The sequence below is a fragment of the Aethalodelphis obliquidens genome, unplaced genomic scaffold (genome assembly GCF_003676395.1).
Source record: "Aethalodelphis obliquidens isolate GAN/ISIS:26980383/991018 unplaced genomic scaffold, ASM367639v1 scaffold50, whole genome shotgun sequence".
NCBI lineage: Eukaryota > Metazoa > Chordata > Mammalia > Artiodactyla > Delphinidae > Aethalodelphis > Aethalodelphis obliquidens.
This window is the reverse complement of record NW_020837994.1, coordinates 1,452,895-1,471,840: the sequence shown is the minus strand read 5'-3', so window position 1 is coordinate 1,471,840 and position 18,946 is coordinate 1,452,895. Positions and strand designations below refer to the sequence as shown.

At 37.3% G+C, this 18,946-nt stretch overlaps 1 protein-coding gene across 10 annotated transcripts in view; it reads left to right on the top strand.

Moving 5' to 3' along the window:
• C2CD3 (C2 domain containing 3 centriole elongation regulator) overlaps positions 1-18,946 on the top strand; it is a 131,510-nt gene that overhangs the window by 8,868 nt on the left and 103,696 nt on the right. For 8 of the 10 annotated variants that reach the window (XR_003428060.1, XR_003428061.1, XM_027083356.1 and 5 more), the window contains exons 4-7: positions 2,729-2,952; positions 3,551-3,798; positions 13,323-13,455; positions 13,895-14,023. Coding sequence is in view for 8 of the 10 variants with exons in the window: in XM_027083356.1 (XP_026939157.1) it covers positions 2,729-2,952; positions 3,551-3,798; positions 13,323-13,455; positions 13,895-14,023 (734 nt within the window). In the remaining 2 variants the exon portion in view is untranslated. Of the gene's footprint in view, positions 1-1,889; positions 1,956-2,728; positions 2,953-3,550; positions 3,799-13,322; positions 13,456-13,894; positions 14,024-18,946 lie in introns of all 10 variants that reach the window. The other 2 variants (XM_027083358.1, XM_027083359.1) reach the window with 2 other exon arrangements.

The window sequence follows — 18,946 nt, the reverse complement described above, 5'->3', positions numbered from 1 at the left end:
ATGTTTTATTTCATTTAATTTTTTTTTTTATTAAATAGAGATAGATATGCAAAAGAATATCTTAGATGTATAAGATATAAAAATAACCATACTGTGAACACCCATTGGCTCGTCAACTAGGTTAAGAAATGTTAATAGGAAAAAAAGAAATATTAATAGAATAATGGAAAGAAACCAGGTTTAGAGATTCATCCATATTACTTTATGTATCAATAATTCCCTTTTGCAGAGTTGTGTTCCATTACACAATTTTCACAATTTTCATCCATTTGTCTTGGATGAAACCAGGCAGATATCCTTGCCTTGTTCTTGTTCTTGGGAGGAAAGCATTTGGTCTTTTCACTATTAAATATGGTATTAGATGCAGGTTTTTCATAGATGCCCTTTATCATTGAGAAAGTTCAAGTTTTCTGAGAGATTTGATCATAAATGAGTATTGAATTTTATCAAATTCAACTGTTGCTAGAGGTTAGAGGTGAGAAGAGGGCATGACTATAAAGGGAGTTTTTGGGGGGTGATGGAAGTGTTCCATATCTTAATTATGGTGGTGGTTACATGGATCTAAACATAGATTACAATTCATAGAAGTGTATATTTACAAAAATGTCCATTTTACTATGTTAAATAATTTTTTTTTTAATGTAGCAGATCAAATGTGATGATAAACAGAAGTTGTCCCTCTATCTCTTGTTGGGACATGGCTGGGGACTTTGCAAACTGGAGCACATACCCTGACTAAAGCCACTAGTCTACTCCAGCTAATTTTTGCCACAATGGGATGGAAACCCAGCATTGCTGGATCTTCTGATTTTTCAAGAGAAGCCAGAAATTCAAATTTTTACATAAAATCTGTTTTCTTAATCACTGTTAAATAATTTTGAAATCTTTTAAAATGCTATATTGACTAGCATAAGTCTGAAAAATAGACATACTAATATGTTCTCTCCAATATCAGATGTTATAAATGTAGTAGATAATCCCAGAACTCCCCATTTTATATTAAAATTACTTCTTTTTAAATTCCCCTAAAAGATACTCTGATCCTTTGGGTCAGGTTCCATGTTTTATTCATCTCTTTGCCCCAGGCAGGTAGCACAGAGCCTGGCACTGAACTAGTATCAACAAATATTTGTTAATTGAACACAGGAGTTAGGCCAGCACCTATATTTTGATTGTAAGGTGGGTGTGGTGGGTAACTGGACTTTCTTTTTCTTTCTCACTGGTAGTAAAGGCCTTTGAGTTGTTTTGAGACTAGTTCAAATTTGCTTAGGGATAAAGCAAAACTCTGACCAGCCAGCAGGTTATTGTTAAGGCCAGGGACGCAGCCTTTATTCTCAGTGTCTCCTTTGTTTCTAGAATAAAGTGGCAGTCTTTTGGCAAGTGATGAATGGCAAGGGACGATTTTCTGACACTTATATTTGGGCAGCCAGGATTTTATGTGATCCTCTTATAGCAGTGGCTGCACAAAGTATTTATCCCACTGCATTCCAGTCATTTGTCTTTGTAGAAAATCTTAATGATGAATAGATTTAAAGGACTTTATGCTACCTAGTTCATGAACAAAATTCTCCTCATCAAGACTCAGGTGTGTTTATTGAGTCTATGCCTTGGCAGTTTCTCCACATAGATTATTCCATTGACCTTCCCAGAGACTTCTTAAAATATTTAACTGCAATCTTTCATTTTTGTCTTAGGCCATTCATCATTATGTGACTCTCTTTGGCTACTTGAACAATTCCTTCTGCTGTCTGTGTCATTGTAACTGAACTTTCCACACTGCTCTTCTTTTCTTTTGGAGTACATTCTTCAATTTCTTCTCTAAAGTTTTGCTTTAGGCTCTGTTTTATTTTTTATTCCTACAGTAGGCTTTTCTCCATTGGGCTTTTCAGAGACCTGGAAAGCATTTTAGTAGAGTGCCTGAATTCAGAGGAGTTGGACGATAAAGGAAACTTCACGTAATTACTTTTCATTTTAATGTTCCTCCCTCTTCACCCTGCCTCATCCCCAGCATAGAACTAGGGCCTTATTTTTCTCAAATAGCTAGCAATAAGGATGCAACAGGTGCTATGTCATTCTTTTATTTTTCAGACCATTAGTCATTATTATGCATACTTGTACACTAAGTGTATACTTACACTGATTAGTCTACAGAAAAATGAATAAGACAGTTCATGCCTTCAAGGAATTCATAATCTGATCAGGATAACAAATAAACTGGAAGTACAAATACCTCCTTTAAGCCTCTGCTTTTTTTTTTAATCTTCAAATTAGGATAATATACTTTCCTGACAGTTATATCATCACATCAGCTTTTCTGTGTGAGGAACATAGCACACTTTCTGGCCTATTGTGAAGTGTTCAATAAATAGTGGTTATATTAATGGATAGATACAAAGTAAGTAGAAACATGAAAAAAGGAGTGGCCATAACATCTCTGCCTGGACACAAAGAAGTTTTCACAGAGGAAGTAATGCTGGAGGAAATTTGCACATGAAGGCATAAGGGAATGAAATATAAGGTACATTTAGAAAACTCTAAGTAATTGGTATATCCAGGAGAGAGAGACGGAGGAGAGGAACACAGTGAGAGATGAGGCTTCTGGGGTAGGCAGGAATTTGAACTAGATCCTATAAGGAACGGGGCCATTAATTTATATTAGAGAGTCTTAAAATTAATCAATGCTATAAAAAAAAAAAAAGACTTCTGATACATTACATGTCCCTTTCAGGTCTCACTTGCCCTGGAGCCTTTGTCAGAAACTTTTGACAGCTACACTCCTCTTCCTACCACTGACATGACAGAAAATGTGCTTTTATCTGAACAAGGATTCAGAGAATATACTGAAGCAGGCAATACTCAGTTTCTGGTTCCATCAAGGCCTCAGAGGATCCCTACCACCAAAATTGATGGAAAAGAGTTAGCAGCCAACAGCAGTAGGTCAACCACTCCAAGGTAATTACCACACCTAATACCAGTCAGACTGTCTGCTAACTCCCAGTGTACTCATAATTTCGGTCTTTCATTTGTGGTTGTGTAGAAGGTTAAAGGTAGTCATTCATTCAGCAAATAAGTATTAAGTACTCAATATGTTTCTGGTCCAGTACCAGTTGCTAGGCATAGAAATTGATAAGACACAATTCCTATTTTTGAACATTGCTCACAATCTAGTGAGGAGGCCAATATACAGATAAGTAAGTATGTCTAAGTCACATAGAGATGCCATGATAGGTGTACATGAAGGGAAAGAGGGAAAAGGCAGTGTTTTGTGAAATGGAATGAAGAGAAACAGATTTTGATTTTAAATAATTATCAGACGTTTGCTTTGTGTCAGGCTCAGCACTGAGCTCTTTATTTCATTGTCTCACTTTAGCCAAACCATACAATGATAGGTAAAACATCTATTATTTATTTAATTTGGGAAATGAAAAACATATTTACAAAGCCTGAGCTACACTGCTATATACCACTGATCCACTTTCCTTCTCTGACAAGGTGGAATGTTACCATAATGGATAATATACTGTTGAAGTTCTCCTTTATTTTAAAACAGGGGAAAGGACCACTTGTACTTTGCAGAGAACTCTGATACAATAAAGGACTCTTTCTTTGGACTACGGCACCATCTTAATTCAGGACAGAGTTTAGAGTCTATGACTCTGAAAGGCAAAGCCCCACAGAAGCAGATGTCCCTTCTCAACAGTTCTGAATTGCGGCCTCAAATTAGGACAGTTGCCAAGAGTCACAGTGACTCATGTGTTCTTTCTTCAAACAACCCTCCTACCAAGAACCTTCTTTTAGGTATGTATATATTTGTGAACTGAGACTAAGCTATATTTATTGGGATTAGTCTGCTCATTAGGCAACCTACAAAGAGAACCAAGACTTCTGTTTGAACTAAATAGCCAAATGCAAGTGAATATCTTACTAGAGTCCAGAATTTCTAACCTTTTAAGGGCAGCTCTATTAAACCACTCTATTAAACCACTGAGTTTCTTCTAAATAATTACTGGGCACTTATAATTTTCAGTTTAGGGAAGGAACCATTTAAAGTGAACCTGGGTATGGGAGGAAAGCCTTTATCATAGAAAAATATTAGTCCTGATTTTTTTCGAGATAATTCAAAGCAAATAAGATTTTTGTCTCATCATCAGAATTTACTTATACCATTGTTCAGAGACTAGTACTAAACTTGTTTCATATTCTGAAAACTGTTGTTTTCAGTGGGAACATTCAGTGCACAGAAACTGCTGATCTTACGCCTGGGTATTAAATATGACTGATAGCCAAACAGAAGTAGAAAGGAATCGGTTTACCTGTGTAAGGGCTTACACTGAAATTTAAAAAGGAAATAGGAAAGAGGTTGTATTACTTCATTTTAGGTAGTGGTATTAAATGAAAAGCAATTTTGGTACCTTATGTTACACTGTAATGGTCAACCATATATCTCTGTGACATCAAGAGCATGACATAAATTTGTCTCCATCCTCACAAGTAAAATTTCCAAAGTAGAATATCTGCAGCTTTAGTAGAAAAGTCTTTTAAATTAAAACTACTTGAACCTCTGTGGGGTCATGATCCATAGACTAAGCAAGTCTTGCCTTATCTGTGGAGCTGGACAGGGGTAATGCGACCATTGTCTGATGTCCATAGTTCATTTCCTCCAGGATGTTTCTTTCCTCAGATTGTGTTACTCTGAACCATTTTATTTTTTATTTACCAAAGTACTGTACTTGGCTATTTGCAGTGTTTTCAAAACCAAATGTTTCTTTTTGTGTGTTTTTAATCTTCAATACTTGGTGCAATAGAAGCTGCAAAGATGTGCCACTTTATCTATGAAATGGAGTTTTGTATACCAATAAATTCTAGTTTAAAGACAAAAAAAAAAAAAAACTACGTGGATACAAAATTTACATTAGTAAGGATTTTTTTTAATGAAGAAAGACATTGTGTTAATATTTTTTCAACTAAAATGTCTATGATCCCCTCGTTTAAAAAATATACTCTGATTATGGTACGTTAATTTTATTTTTTTTATTTATTTTTTTACTTTTTTGTTTTTGCATGCATTGGGTCTTCGTTGTTGCGCATGGGCTTTCTCTAGTCGTGGTGAGCGGGGGCTGCTCTTCATTGTGGTGCGCAGTCTTCTCATTGCAGTGGCTTCTCTTGTTGCGGAGCGCGGGCTCTAGGCGCGTGGGCTTCAGTAGTTGTAGATGGCATGCTCTAGAGTGCAGGCTCAGTAGTTGTGGTGCACAGGTTTAGTTGCTCCGCGGCATGTGGGATCTTCCCGGACCAGGAGTCAAACCCGTGTCCCCTGCATTGGCAGGCAGATTCTTAACCACTGCACCACCAGAGAAGTCCCTATATTAATTTTAGACTTTAATGCAACCCTAGGCTACATTAACAAGAAAGAAAATTGCCTGACTATACTCAGCACTTGTCATTCTCACACCTGGAGTATTTTGTGTAGACCTGGGCAGCAGACTTTGATAAAATATTTGTTTACTCATTAAGCAGTTATTTATTCAGCACTTACTAAATGTCTGGCAGTCTTCGAGGTGTTAAGAATATAGCAATTTAAATTTATTTTTTAAAAAGGCACAAAATCCTCCCCTACGGATCTTATATTCTAGTAGGAATACCAATGATAAATTAGATAAATAAGTAAGTATGTAGTGTTAGATAGTGATCATGGCAATGGGAAAAACATGAAGCAAGGAAGAAGAGAGGATAGAATGCTGTTTTATGTATGTTGGCAAAGGAAGGCTTCTTTCTTTTTTAATTTTTTTTATTTTTATAAGTTTTTTTATTTTTTTGCTTTTGACTTAGAGTTCTTTTTTTTTAAAATCTTTATTGGAGTATAATTGCTTTACAATTGTGTGTTAGTTTCTGCTTTATAACAAAGTGAATCAGTCATACATATACATATGTCCCCATATCTCTTTCCTCTTGCGTCTCCCTCCCTCCCACCCTCCCTATCCCACCCCTCTAGGTGGTCACAAAGCACCAAGCTGATCTCCCTGTGCTATGCGGCTGCTTCCCACTAGCTATCTATTTTACGTTTGGTAGTGTATATATGTCCATGCCACTCTCTCACTTTGTGCCAGCTTACCCTTCCCCCTCCCCGTGTCCTCAAGTCCATTATCTAGTAGGTCTGTGTCTTTATTCCCGTCTTGCCCCTAGGTTCTTCATGACCTTTTTTTTTTTAGATTCCATATATATGTGTTAGCATATAGTATTTGTTTTTCTCTTTCTGACTTACTTCACTCTGTATGACAGACTCTATGTCCATCCACCTCACTACAAGTAACTCAATTTTGTTTCTTTTTATGGCTGAGTAATATTCCATTGTGTATATGTGCCACATCTTTATCCATTCATCTGTCAATGGACACTAGGTTGCTTCCATGTCCTGGCTATTGTAAATAGAGCTGCAGTGAACATTGTGGTACATGACTCTTTTTGAATTATGGTTTTCTCAGGGTATATGCCCAGTAGTGGGACTGCTGGGTCGTATGGTAGTTCTATTATTAGTTTTTTAAGGAACCTCCATACTGTTCTCCATAGTGGCTGTATCAATTTACATTCCTACCAACAGTGCAAGAGTGTTCCCTTTTCTCCACACCCTCTCCAGCATTTATTGTTTGTAGATTTTTTTGATGATGGCCATTCTGACCGGTATGAGATGATATCTCATTGTAGTTTTGATTTGCATTTCTCTAATGATTAATGATGTTGAGCATGCTTTCATGTGTTTGTTGGCAATCTGTATATCTTCTTCGGAGAAATGTCTGTTTAGGTCTTCTGCCCATTTCTGGATTGGGTTGTTTGTTTTTTTGATACTAAACTGCATGAGCTGCTTGTAAATTTTGGAGATTAATTCTTTGTCAATTTCTTCATTTGCAAATATTTTCTCCCATTCTGAGGGTAGTCTTTTCATCTTGTTTATTATTTCCTTTGCTGTGCAAAAGCTTTGACGTTTCATTAGGTCCCATTTGTTTATTTTTGTTTTTATTTCCATTTCTCTAGGAGGTGGGTCAAAAAGGATCTTGCTGTGATTTATGTCAAAGAGTGTTCTGCCTATGTTTTTCTCTATGAGTTTTATAGTGTCTGGCCTTACATTTAGGTCTTTAATCCATTTTGAGTTTATTTTTGTGTATGGTGTTAGGGAGTGTTCTAATTTCATTCTTTTACATGTAGCTGTCCAGTTTTCCCAGCACCACTTATTGAAGAGGCAGTCTTTTCTCCACTGTATAGTCTTGCCTCCTTTATCAAAGATAAGGTGACCATATGTGCATGGGTTTATCTCTGGGCTTTCTGTCCTGTTCCATTGATCTATTTTTTTGTGTGTGTCAGTACCATACTGTCTTGATGACTGTAGCTTTGTGGTATAGTCTGAAGTCAGGGAGCCTGATTCCTCCAGCTCCGTTTTTCTTTCTCAAGATTGCTTTGGCTATTTGGGGTCTTTTGTGTTTCCATACAAATTGTGAAATTTTTTGTTCTAGTTCTGTGAAAAATGCCAGTGGTAGTTTGATAGGGATTGCATTGAATCTGTAGATTGCTTTTGGAAATATAGTCATTTTCACAATGTTGATTCTTCCAATCCAAGAACATGGTATATCTCTCCATCTATTTGTGTCATCTTTAATCTCTTTCATCAGTGTCTTATAATTTTCTGCATACAGGCCTTTTGTCTCCTCAGGTAGGTTTATTCCTAGATATTTTATTCTTTTTGTTGCAATGGTAAATGGGAGTTTTTAATTTTTTTTAACTTTTTTTTTGTTGTTGTTCTTGCTGCATTGGGTGTTCGTTGCTGTGTGTCGGCTTTCTCCAGTTGCGGCGAGCGGGGGACTACTCTTCGTTGCGGTGCGTGGGCTTCTCATTGCATTGGCTTCTGTTGTTTCAGAGCACAGCCTCTAGGTGCACAGGCTTCAGTAGTTGTGGCACGTGGGCTCCGTAGTTGTGCCTCACGGGATCTAGAGCACAGGCTCAGTAGTTGCAGCGCACGGGCTTAGTTGCCCCGCGGTATATGGGATCTTCCCAGACCAGGGCTCAATCCTGTGTCCCCTGCATTGGCAGGCAGATTCTTAACCACTGTGTCACCAGGGAAGTTCCAAAGGAAGTCTTCTTTAAGAAGTTAATATTAAAGATCTATAGAAGATGAGTTCCTTCTAAGGAGAGTACCTAGACTGGGGAAGGGACCACCAAGAGATATTTAGCCTCAAGAAAACAGCTACCATTTACTTACCATTCATTATGTGCTACCTACTATGCCAAGTGCCTTATACACAAAAACCAAGTGAGGTTGGGATTGTTATCCCCATTTTAAAATGAAGACACAGGCTCACAGTTAGGGAGCTTCTGCCCTATCAAACGGGACAGCTGCTTCTCAGCTCCAGTTCATCATTATCTTAAACTGTACAGCAAAGTCCTTTGCTTCATCCTACTGTAGGTTCCTTGTTTACCTAGGCCTGCTTTTTTTAAAAATCGAGACTATGCTGGCCAACTGTTCAAGCCAAATAAAATATGCCAGGTGCAACCCATGGGCTGCCAATGTGCAAATTTCTTCCATAAGATGTACTAGGATCTTTGGGTTTAAAGATAAAACAAGACAGATTGTGACTCAGTCTGGGTTAACAGTTCTTCCTTGCAAAAGTGGGAAGGGATAGCTTCAAGAGATAGTGAATTCTGTATCACTGGGAATCGTCAAGTATGGGCTGGATAACCTTGTCATGGGACTCTTACAGATGGGATTAAATCATCAAGTAGACAGATGTGATCTTTAAAGATCCCTTCCAACCACAAGACCGTGGAGCACTAAGATTAAGTGGGTCATTTTAGTAAGTAGGTCTAAAGCTAGTCATGGAGGTTTATAACAAATACATAAACCTAATTATCTTCCTGGTCTTTATTATACTGACATCATACCAGTAAGGGGGGGGACAGAGCTGAATTAGTCATCGAGCTAGAATTTATGAAACACTACACATCCTGCTTATAAGAGTTGGCGGTTTTCTTGTTTTTTGTTTTTAACTTTTTATTTTATATTGGAATATAGCCAATTGACAATGTTGTGATAGTTTCGGGTGCACAGCAAAGGAACTCAGCCATACGTATACATGTATCCATTCTCCCCCAAACTCCCCTCCCATCCAGGCTGCCACATAACATTGAGCAGAGTTCCCTGTGCTATACAGTAGGTCCTTGTTAGTTACCCATTTTAAATATAGCAGTGTGTACATTTCAATCCCAAACTCCCTAACTCTCCCTTCTCCCTATCCTTCCCCCACTGATAACCATAAGTTTGTTAAGAGTTGGGGTTTAGAATAGATAACAAGGAGTAGGAACAAAAACCAAAAGCTGTGTACCTCCCTGTTTAGCAGGGGCTGTGCCCATGGCATGTAGGAAATAAACAAGGGAAACATTTGTCATGAACTCAGCTAAGTGCCCTTCCCTTGTGTTAAAAAATAATTATTGAGTTGAGGTGCAGGAAGATGCCATGACAGCTCTTTTAGTGTGGAACCAGCTTCCTCTTAAGAAGGGGAGTTAAGGTGGTATTGTTGCCATGACTTAGACTTTAGAGAAACTATTCTAAGAATGTCTGTTTCAAGGAAGAAACCACTTGGAGGCCAATGAATAGACCACCCTTGCTCAGATTTGTCCTACTTGTTGTCTGCAATGTTTATTTCTTTTTAAAAACCTGCTATTGTAAAGTATCTTAAGTACCTATTCCTATTCAAATGTTAATGACTAATTAAGTCACTCTTAAAATATTACTATTCCCAGGGAAATTTTATTTAGCAGGGATGAAAACTTTAAGCTCAGTTCAATTCAGCAGATATCTTTTGAGTGCCTATTTTGTGTCAACCATTGTTTTGAGTATTGGGGTTACAGTGATAAATAAGATAGTCCCTGACTTAATGAATGCATTGTAGTAAAGGAAACAGACTCTAAAGCAGATACAGTACAATTTTGTATGATATATGCAACAGTGGAAGTATTTATTGAAACATTTAATCAAATTCCTGATATATACTAGGTACCGAGCATACAAAGACCAACAAAAGCCAATCTCTCGTCTCAAAGTTGTTTGGGTGAGATAGACAATTTTAATACTGCATGGTAATTCTTTGATGGAATCAGATACGCAGAACTTTGAGAGCACAAAGGAAGTATTGTGTTTAAGGAATTAAATATAGTTGTGTGTGGTTAGATTATAAAGTACCAAGTACCAAATATCTCTAGGGACATTTTGGGTATCAGTAGAAAAACTGTTTTTCTACATGGCCCTGAAATCAAATGAAATTTATTATTGACACTGCTTGTCATTAACTACTTTATTCATAAAGCATTTATTGAGTGTGCCCACCTCATTAAAGAACTTTAAACCATATCAAATTAAGCCAAGTATTAACTAGAAACTAAAAGGAGGAGGGCTTCCTGTCACATAGCAAGCTTCCTTAACCAAATTTTCAATGCTAGCAGACCATGTTTTCCTCACCCTTTCTCACTGAATAAACAAGACAGCCATTTTCTGACTGAATCCCAAAGAGATTTTTTTTTAAATAAGTAAAAACAAAAATACATACTTATATAGCCATTATTTACATAGAAAAAGTTAATTCATATTATTAAGTGAAAAAGCAGTTATAAAACAGTATACATAATTGGGTCATTTGTAGAGATGTGGAGGGACCTAGAGACTGTCATACAGAGTGAGGTAAGTCAGAAACAGAAAAACAAATATCATATATTAATGCATATACGTGGAATCTAGAAAAATGGTACAGATGAACTGGTTTGCAAGGCAGAAGTAGAGACACAGATGTAGAGAACAAACGTATGGACACGAAGGGGGGAAAGTGGGGGTGGTGGTGTGATGAATTGGGCGATTGGAATTGACATGTATACACTAATATGTATAAAATAGAAAACTAATAAAGAACCTGCTGTATAAAAAAATAAAAATTCAAAAAAACTGTATACATAATATACCATTTTTGCAAAAGAAAAAATTTATATATATACACACACACATACATATATAGATGTATGTATGCATAGATTAAAAACTATCCGGGGGACTTCCCTGGTGGCGCAGTGGTTAAGAATCTGCCTGCCAATGCAGGGGACACAGGTCCAAGCCCTGGTCCGGGAAGATCCCACATGCCGCGGAGCAGTTAAGCCTGTTCGCCACAACCACTGAGCCTGCGCTCTAGAGCCTGCGAGCCACAGCTACTGAAGCCCGCACACCTAGAGCCTGTGTTCCACACAGAGAAGCCACCACAATTAGAAGCCCGTGCACCACAACGAAGAGTAGCCCCCGCTCGCTGCAACTAGAGAAAGCCCGTGCACAGCAACGAAGACCCAGCGTAGCCACACACACACACAAAAAACCTATCCAGAATATATCAAAATGTTAATCAGTATTTGTGGGTAGTGGCATTAATGGGAATATTAGTTTTCTATTGCTGCATAACAAGTAACCACAAACTTAATGGCTTAAAAGAATACCCAGTTATTAGTCACAGTTCTGTGGATCTGAAGTCCAGCAAGTTATGGTTGGGTTTTCTGCTTAGGGTATCATAGGCTACAATCAAGGTGTCAGCCAAGCTAAATTCTCATCTGGAAGCTCTGAGGGAAAATTCACTTCCAAGTTCATTCTTATTGACAGAATCCAGTTCCTTGCAGTAGTAGGACTGCGGTCCCATTTCCTTGCTGGCGGTCAGCCAGGGTCCACTCTCAGCTCCTAAAGGCCGTAAGGCCACATGCATTTCTTGCCACGTGGTCCTCTCCATCTTCAAGACAGCAATGAAACATTACATCCTTCTCATGCTTTAAATCTCTTGAGTTCATATCCTGCAAACAGCCAGAAAAAACTCTGCTTTATAAAGGTTTGGGACCACCAAGGTAATCTCCCAGTCTTGAGGTAGACTGATTTGGAACCATAATTACATCTGTAAAATCCCTTTATGGCAATACCTAGATGACTGAATCACTGGGAGAAGGTATTTGTATACCAGTGGCTGGAAATTTGGGGGGAGCTATCTTAGAATTCTGCCTACATCACTTTTTGGCCTTTTGGCTAAGATCAAGTGTAGAATTCTGCCTACCACAGATGGTGATCTTTATTTTTCTTTTACTTATACTTTCACATAACGCATTGAACATACAATATTTCAGGGTTTTTCGGGTTTGGGGTTTTGAGTTTTTAAGCTATATTTTGAACTCTTTATGCTAACAAATGTTGAATGTTTATGGATCTGTTTGGCTTATTATTTTCTTGGCCTGACTGCCATGTCTTCTTTATTTTTAGAAGCTATAAAACTCTAGACCAAGATGGACAGGCATTTGGTATCTAGTCTTACCTACATCCTAAGCAACTGTGGAACCTCAAGAAAATAATAATTCTTCCCAGTGTTCCTTGAAATAATACCACTAGTCCTAAGCTTTTAAAAAGAAGTCTAAGAAAAAGTGGGGTCATATATGTATAGTGGTTAAATCATAGGATGTAGAGTCATCCTGGTTATACCGCATGCATAACTTGGGCAAGTTACATATCCTCTGTGCCTCAGCTTTGTCATCTGGAAAATGAAGGAAATGATAGTACCTATTTCAGAGGATTGTTGGGAGGATTAAATGAGTTCCTATACATAACATACTTAGAGTAGTGCCCCGGAAGTGGTAAGGGTTCAATAAATGTTATCCTCTGTAATTGTTGTTGCTTAGGGATGAGAGAAATTTTACCTATCAGAAAGTTTAAAGACTTTATCCTGACTTTTCTGTTAACCTGATGTATGATCTTAGACAAGTCATAGAAATGTTTTGGTATTCTTTTCTTCATCCATAAAAGTATACATTTGGACTAGATTATCACTATGACTCCTAACAGTTTAGCTGATATAGTTGTTAGTGTTCCTTAAATAATAATGACATTAAAACTGTTACAAATAAGAGAATTCAGTAAGATAGCTAGATACAAAAATAATATATTATGTAGCTATTACTAAATTTATTATGTGCAAACACCAGTTGGAAGAGTCAATGCATGTACATAATGACTCCAGTAAAGGCGGTCAGTCTCTACATAATGGAGACTTCATTCACTGCTGTAATGCCAACATCTAAAATGGTCCACGTGATAAAGCTCAGTAAACATTTGTAAGGTGAATGTCCTCAAGGGATTCTCAAGCTAGTGGGGAAGGCAGACAAGTAAGCATTTATAGTACACTATGGTAAGTCCTGTGAGAGAAGGAAAGGTGCTAAATGTTTCAAGTATTTCTGTTGGATTTTAGATTTTCTGTGTTTTGTTTTGCCCTCTTCAGCTCTGTTAGAACAAGGCAATAAACTGCGTAATGCCATGGTGATTTCTGCAATGAAATCAAGCCCAGATACTAGCATGTTGTTGGAAGAAGTTCATCCTTCTATGAATGAAGATTTTCTTAGAGCATCTACACAGTAAGTTACTGGATAAACGTGAACCCCAATAGTTAATTTCTTGGTAGTTGTTAGCATATGTTTTTTGTCAAGATATGGACTGAATAATCTTGGAAATGTTGAACAAGTAATTCTTAATGTGGTAGAAAAGAAACCTAAACTAGGAGCTAAGATACCCAAAATCTAGACCTAGCACTGACACTTGCTAAATATGTAAATGGCTAAATTCTTAACTCTTTCTGAACCAGCATGCTTATATAAAAAATGGGTATATTCTCTCCTCCCTCTCTTACATAAATGAAATGAGATTCTAATATAGGAAAGGGCTTTGTAAATTGTGAAGTTTTATGTATATTTAAGGTGAAGGCTGAAGTATGTTAATATTCCATGTTCAATTAATTCTGATTTAGATTTTTCCCATATGTTAGCCACTGAAAAAGTATTTTTTTTCATTCCTTAGAATCAAAGCCTTGTCTAGGAATCAATTTAAAGACCACATTGAAGATCACCTCCTCCCTCCAACTGAGAATACATTTTGGAAACATGACACAAAAGCTGATACCAGAGCCATACAGCTGCTATTGGGCAGGTAAGAGCTCTTAACTAGCTTTCTTTCCTTTTAAATTATTCCTCCAATTCATTGGGTACATTGTTAACAGATTTCTCTTCTTAAAGCAACACTTCCTTAGAATAACCAAGTCATCCCTTTGGTTATTCACTACCTACTAAATAAAAATCCAATCTTTAGCTTTTTATTCTTAGCTTCACTTACAGAATGGTCTCCAATCTACCTTTCCATTCTTATTTTTCATCTCTCTCCCCAACATCAAGGTTAGCTAGCAGGTTATAATGAAAAGAACATGGATTTTAAACAGACACAAGTTGAAATTTGAGGTCTGTCTCTTACTACCTATGTGGCCTGAACAATTAGGCAGGAAAAAAATATATAAGGGTTCCAAATTGGAAAGGAAGAAGTAAAACTATCTTTATTCACAGATGACATGATCTAGTATGTAAAAAAATCCTAGGGCTTCCCTGGTGGTGCAGTGGTTGAGGGTCCGCCTGCCAATGCAGGGGACGTGGGTTTGTGCCCCGGTCTGGGAGGATCCCACATGCTGTGAAGCGGCTAGGCCCGTGAGCCATGGCCGCTGGGCCTGTGCATCCGGAGCCTGTGCTCCACGACGGGAGGGGCCACGACAGTGAGAGGCCTGTGTACTGCAAAAAAAAAAAATCCTAAAGAATCCTCTAAGAAACTATTAGAAATAATAAATAAATTCAGACAGATTGCAGGATACACGATCATTATATAAAAGTCAATTGTACTTTTATATACTTGCAATGAACAATCGAAAAGTAAAATTAAGGGAATTCCCTGGTGGTCCAGTGGTTAGGACTCTGTGCTTTCACTGCTGGGGCCTGGGTTTGATCCCTGGTCAAGGAACTAAGATCCTGCAAGCCACACAGCATGGCCAGAAGACCAATAATAAATAAATAAAATTAAGAAAAAATTCCATTTATAATAGCGTTGATAAGAATAAAATACTTCGGGATAAATTTAACTAAAGGAGTGTAAAACAACTCTGGAAACTACAAAACATTGTTGGAAGAAACTAAAGAAGATCTAAATAAATGGAAAAAACCCCATGTTCTTGATTCAATGCAATCCCTGTCAGAATCATGGCTGGCTTCTTTGTAGAAATTGAAAAGCTGATTATAAAATTACTGTGAAATTACAAGGGACCCAGAATAACCAAAAGAATCTTGAAAAAGAAAAAAATAGGATTCACACTTTGCTATTTTAAAACTTACTATAAGCCAGAGTAATCAAGTCAGTTTAGTACTGGCATAAGGATAGACATATAAATAAATGGAATAGAATTGATAGTCTAGAAATAAACCCATGTGTTTATGGTCAGCTGATTTTCAACAAGAGTGTCAAGACCATTAAATGGGGAAAGAATTGTCTTTTCAACAAATGGTACTGGGACAGCTGGCTAGCCACATGGAAAAAATGAAATTGGACCCTTACCTCAAACCATATAAAAAAATTAACTCATTATGGATCAGATAGCTAAATGGAAGAACTAAAACTATAAAATTCTTAGAAAACACAGAGGTAAATCTTTGTAACCTTGGATTTGGGAAAGGATTCTTAGATATGCATCAAAAACACAACCAACAACAATAAAAAATAGATAAGTAGATAAATTAGATTCAGTCAAAGTTTAAAATGTGCTTCAAAGGATACTATTAAGAAAGTGAAAAGATCACAGAATGGAGGAAAATATTTACAAATTATATATCTGATAAAAGATTTATATCTAGACTATATAAGGAACTCAACAACTTAATAATTACGGCACAAATAGCCCAATTTAAAAGATGGACAAAGTATCTACATAGAGATTTCTCCAAAGAAGATAGTCAAATGGCTAATATGCACATAAAAGATGTCAACACCATTAGTTATCAGGAAAATGCAAATCAAAACTATAAAAAACTTCATACCCACTAGGATGGTTAGAATCAAAAAGTCAGATTAAGTGTTGGTGAGGATGTGGAAAATTTGGAACCCTCATACACTGTTAATAGCAGTGTAAAATGATGCAGCCACTTTGGCAGATAGTCTGTCAGTTCCTAAATTGCTACACATCAAGTTACCATATGACCCAGCAATTCAACTCCCTAAGTATATACCCAAGGAAAATGAACATATAAGTCCACACAAAAACATGTACATGAATTTACATAGTCATAATAGTCAAAAATGTCCATCAGCTGATTAGTGGATTGTTTTAAAGTGGTATATCCACAGGGAGTATTATTTGGCCATAAAAAGGAATAAAGTACAGGTAACATGCTGCAGCATGGATGAACCTTGAAAACATCATGCTAAATGAAAGAAGCCAGTCACAAAAGAGTACATATTTTATGATTACATTTATATGAAAAGTACAAAATAGGCAAATCTCTAGAGACAGAAAGATTAGTGGTTCTTTAGGGCTGCGTGTGATGGATGGGGCGTAAGTGATGATAGGTCTTGAATACAGAGTTTCTTTTTGAGGTGACATAAGTGTTCTGAAATTGACTGTGGTGATGATTGTTCATATTTGTAAACATACTAAGAACTATTGAATTGCTCGCCTTAAATGGGTGAATTGTATGTTATGTGAATTATGTCTAAATAAAGCTGTTTAAAAAAAAAATAGGAATCAAGAATCCAGCACAGTGAATGAAAAAAAACTGCACCAAGATATACAATCATGAATTTTCAGAATAGTATAAATAGACAATCTTAAAAATGTCCAAAAAGAAAAAAAAATGCTTATGTATACAATATCAGGAATTGGAAAAACATCACTTATTCCATAGAGTTGACCAAAATGGAGACATAGGAGGCTTCTGAGCTCGCCTCCTCCCACAGATGCCCCAAATGTACAGCTGCACACAGAGCAGTTCCCTCTGAAAGAGATTGAGAAAGTAACTGACCAACTCCTACACATCAGAGGAATGGGAAAATATCATCAAATGAGTAGGAAAGTCTGAGAAACACTCTCACCATAAACCCCACCCCCAACACAGCACCATACAATCAGAAGGGAATCCCCAATTCCTAGCTTCTCCTTGAGGAGCAAAGGACTTGAACCCCACATCTAGCATTCCCAACTTTTAAGATTCTTACCAGAGAGATGAGCCCCCAAAACATAACGGGTGCAGGAGCACCCTCACCCTGACAGCTGTACACCTAGACCCAGCACAGAGGAAGCAGGCAAAAACACCCATCTCCCAGTTTCTCCCTGGAAGGTGCTGCTAGTGAGGGTCCAGCTTCTAATCAGCCTACATCTAGGTGTTGGCTGTGATCCTCCCCTTTGGGACACTAATGGGTCTTAACACACCCTCCACTACTGGGAGCCACTAAGAACAAAGAAGAAGGCTTAGAAAGTCACAAAAGCTTATGAGGCAACTAAGATCTTGGGCTGGACTGATCAATGAGGTTCATCCCTTACACAAGACCATTCTATCAAGGCTGAGATGGATGACGGTTTTATCTAATAAGCAGAAACCAACACAGAAAGGCAAGGAAAATAAAGAAACAGAGGAATATGTTCCAAAGAAAAAGACAGGATAAACATCCAAAAACAGATCTTAATGAAACAGAGATAAGTAATTAACCTGATAGAGGGTTAAAAATAATGGTCATAAAGGTGTGCTTACTGAGGTCAGGAGAACAATGCATGAACCAAGTGAGAATTTCAACAAAGGGATAGAAAAAATTTTTAAGTACCAAACAAATCACAGAGCTGAAGAATACAATAACTGAAACGAAATATTCAGGAGGGGTTCAACAGCAGACTAGATCAATGGGAAGAAAGGATTAGCAGACTCAAAGACAGGGCAGTGGAATGCAATCAAAGGAGCAAAAAGGAAAAATTTTTAAGTGAAGCAGTTAGATAGCTTAAGGGATGTTGGGGAACCAACAAACAGACCAATATACACATTATAAAGGCCCCAGAAGAAGAAGAGATAGAGAAAGGGGCAAAAAGCTTATTCATAGAAATAATGGGGACTTCCCTGGTGGTTCAGTGGCTAAGATTCCATGCTCCCAATGCAGGATGCCCGGGTTCGATCCCTGGTCAGGGAACTAGATCCCACATGCCACAACTAAGAATTGACACATTCCACAACTAAGAGTTAGCAGGCTGCAACTAAGAGTTCACATGCTGCAACTAAAGATCCCGCATGCTGCAATGAAGGTTCCACATGCCACAACAAAGAAGATACCACGTGCCACAGCTAAGACCCAGTGCAGCCAAAAAAATAAATATTTTTTTAAGAAAAAGAAATATTCAAAGAAATAATGGCTGAAAACTTCCCTAACCTGGGAAACAGACATTCAGATCCAGGAAGCCCAGAGAGTTTCAAGTAAGACAACTCAAAGGAGACCCACACCAAGACATGTTATAATTAAATTGTCAAGTTACAAAGAAAGCATCTTAAAAACAGTAAGAGAAAACCAACTTGTTATGGACAAGGGAACCTCCATAAGATTTTCAGCAGATTTTTCAGCAGAAATCTTGCATACTAAAGGGGAGTGCAATGTTATATTCAAAGTGCTGAGAAAAAAGAACAGCCAAACAAGAATACTCTACCTGCCAAAGTTGTCCTTCAGAATTGAAGGAGAGAAAGAGTATTTTCCAAGCAAAAACTGAAGGAGTTCATCACCATTAGACCAACCTTCCATGAAATATTAAAGGGAGTTCTTCAAACTGAAACCAGAGGACACTAATTAGTAACAAGAAAACATGAAAGTATAAAACTCACTGATAAAGTTAAGTATACAGTTAAATTCAGAATACTCTATTACTCTAATGATGGTAGAGAAATCACTTACAAATCTAGTATGAAGGTTAAAAGACAAACGTTATAAAAATAAATATGACTACAATAAGTTGTTAATGGACATACAGTGTAAAAAGATGCAAATTGTGACATCAAAAACTTAAAATATGGG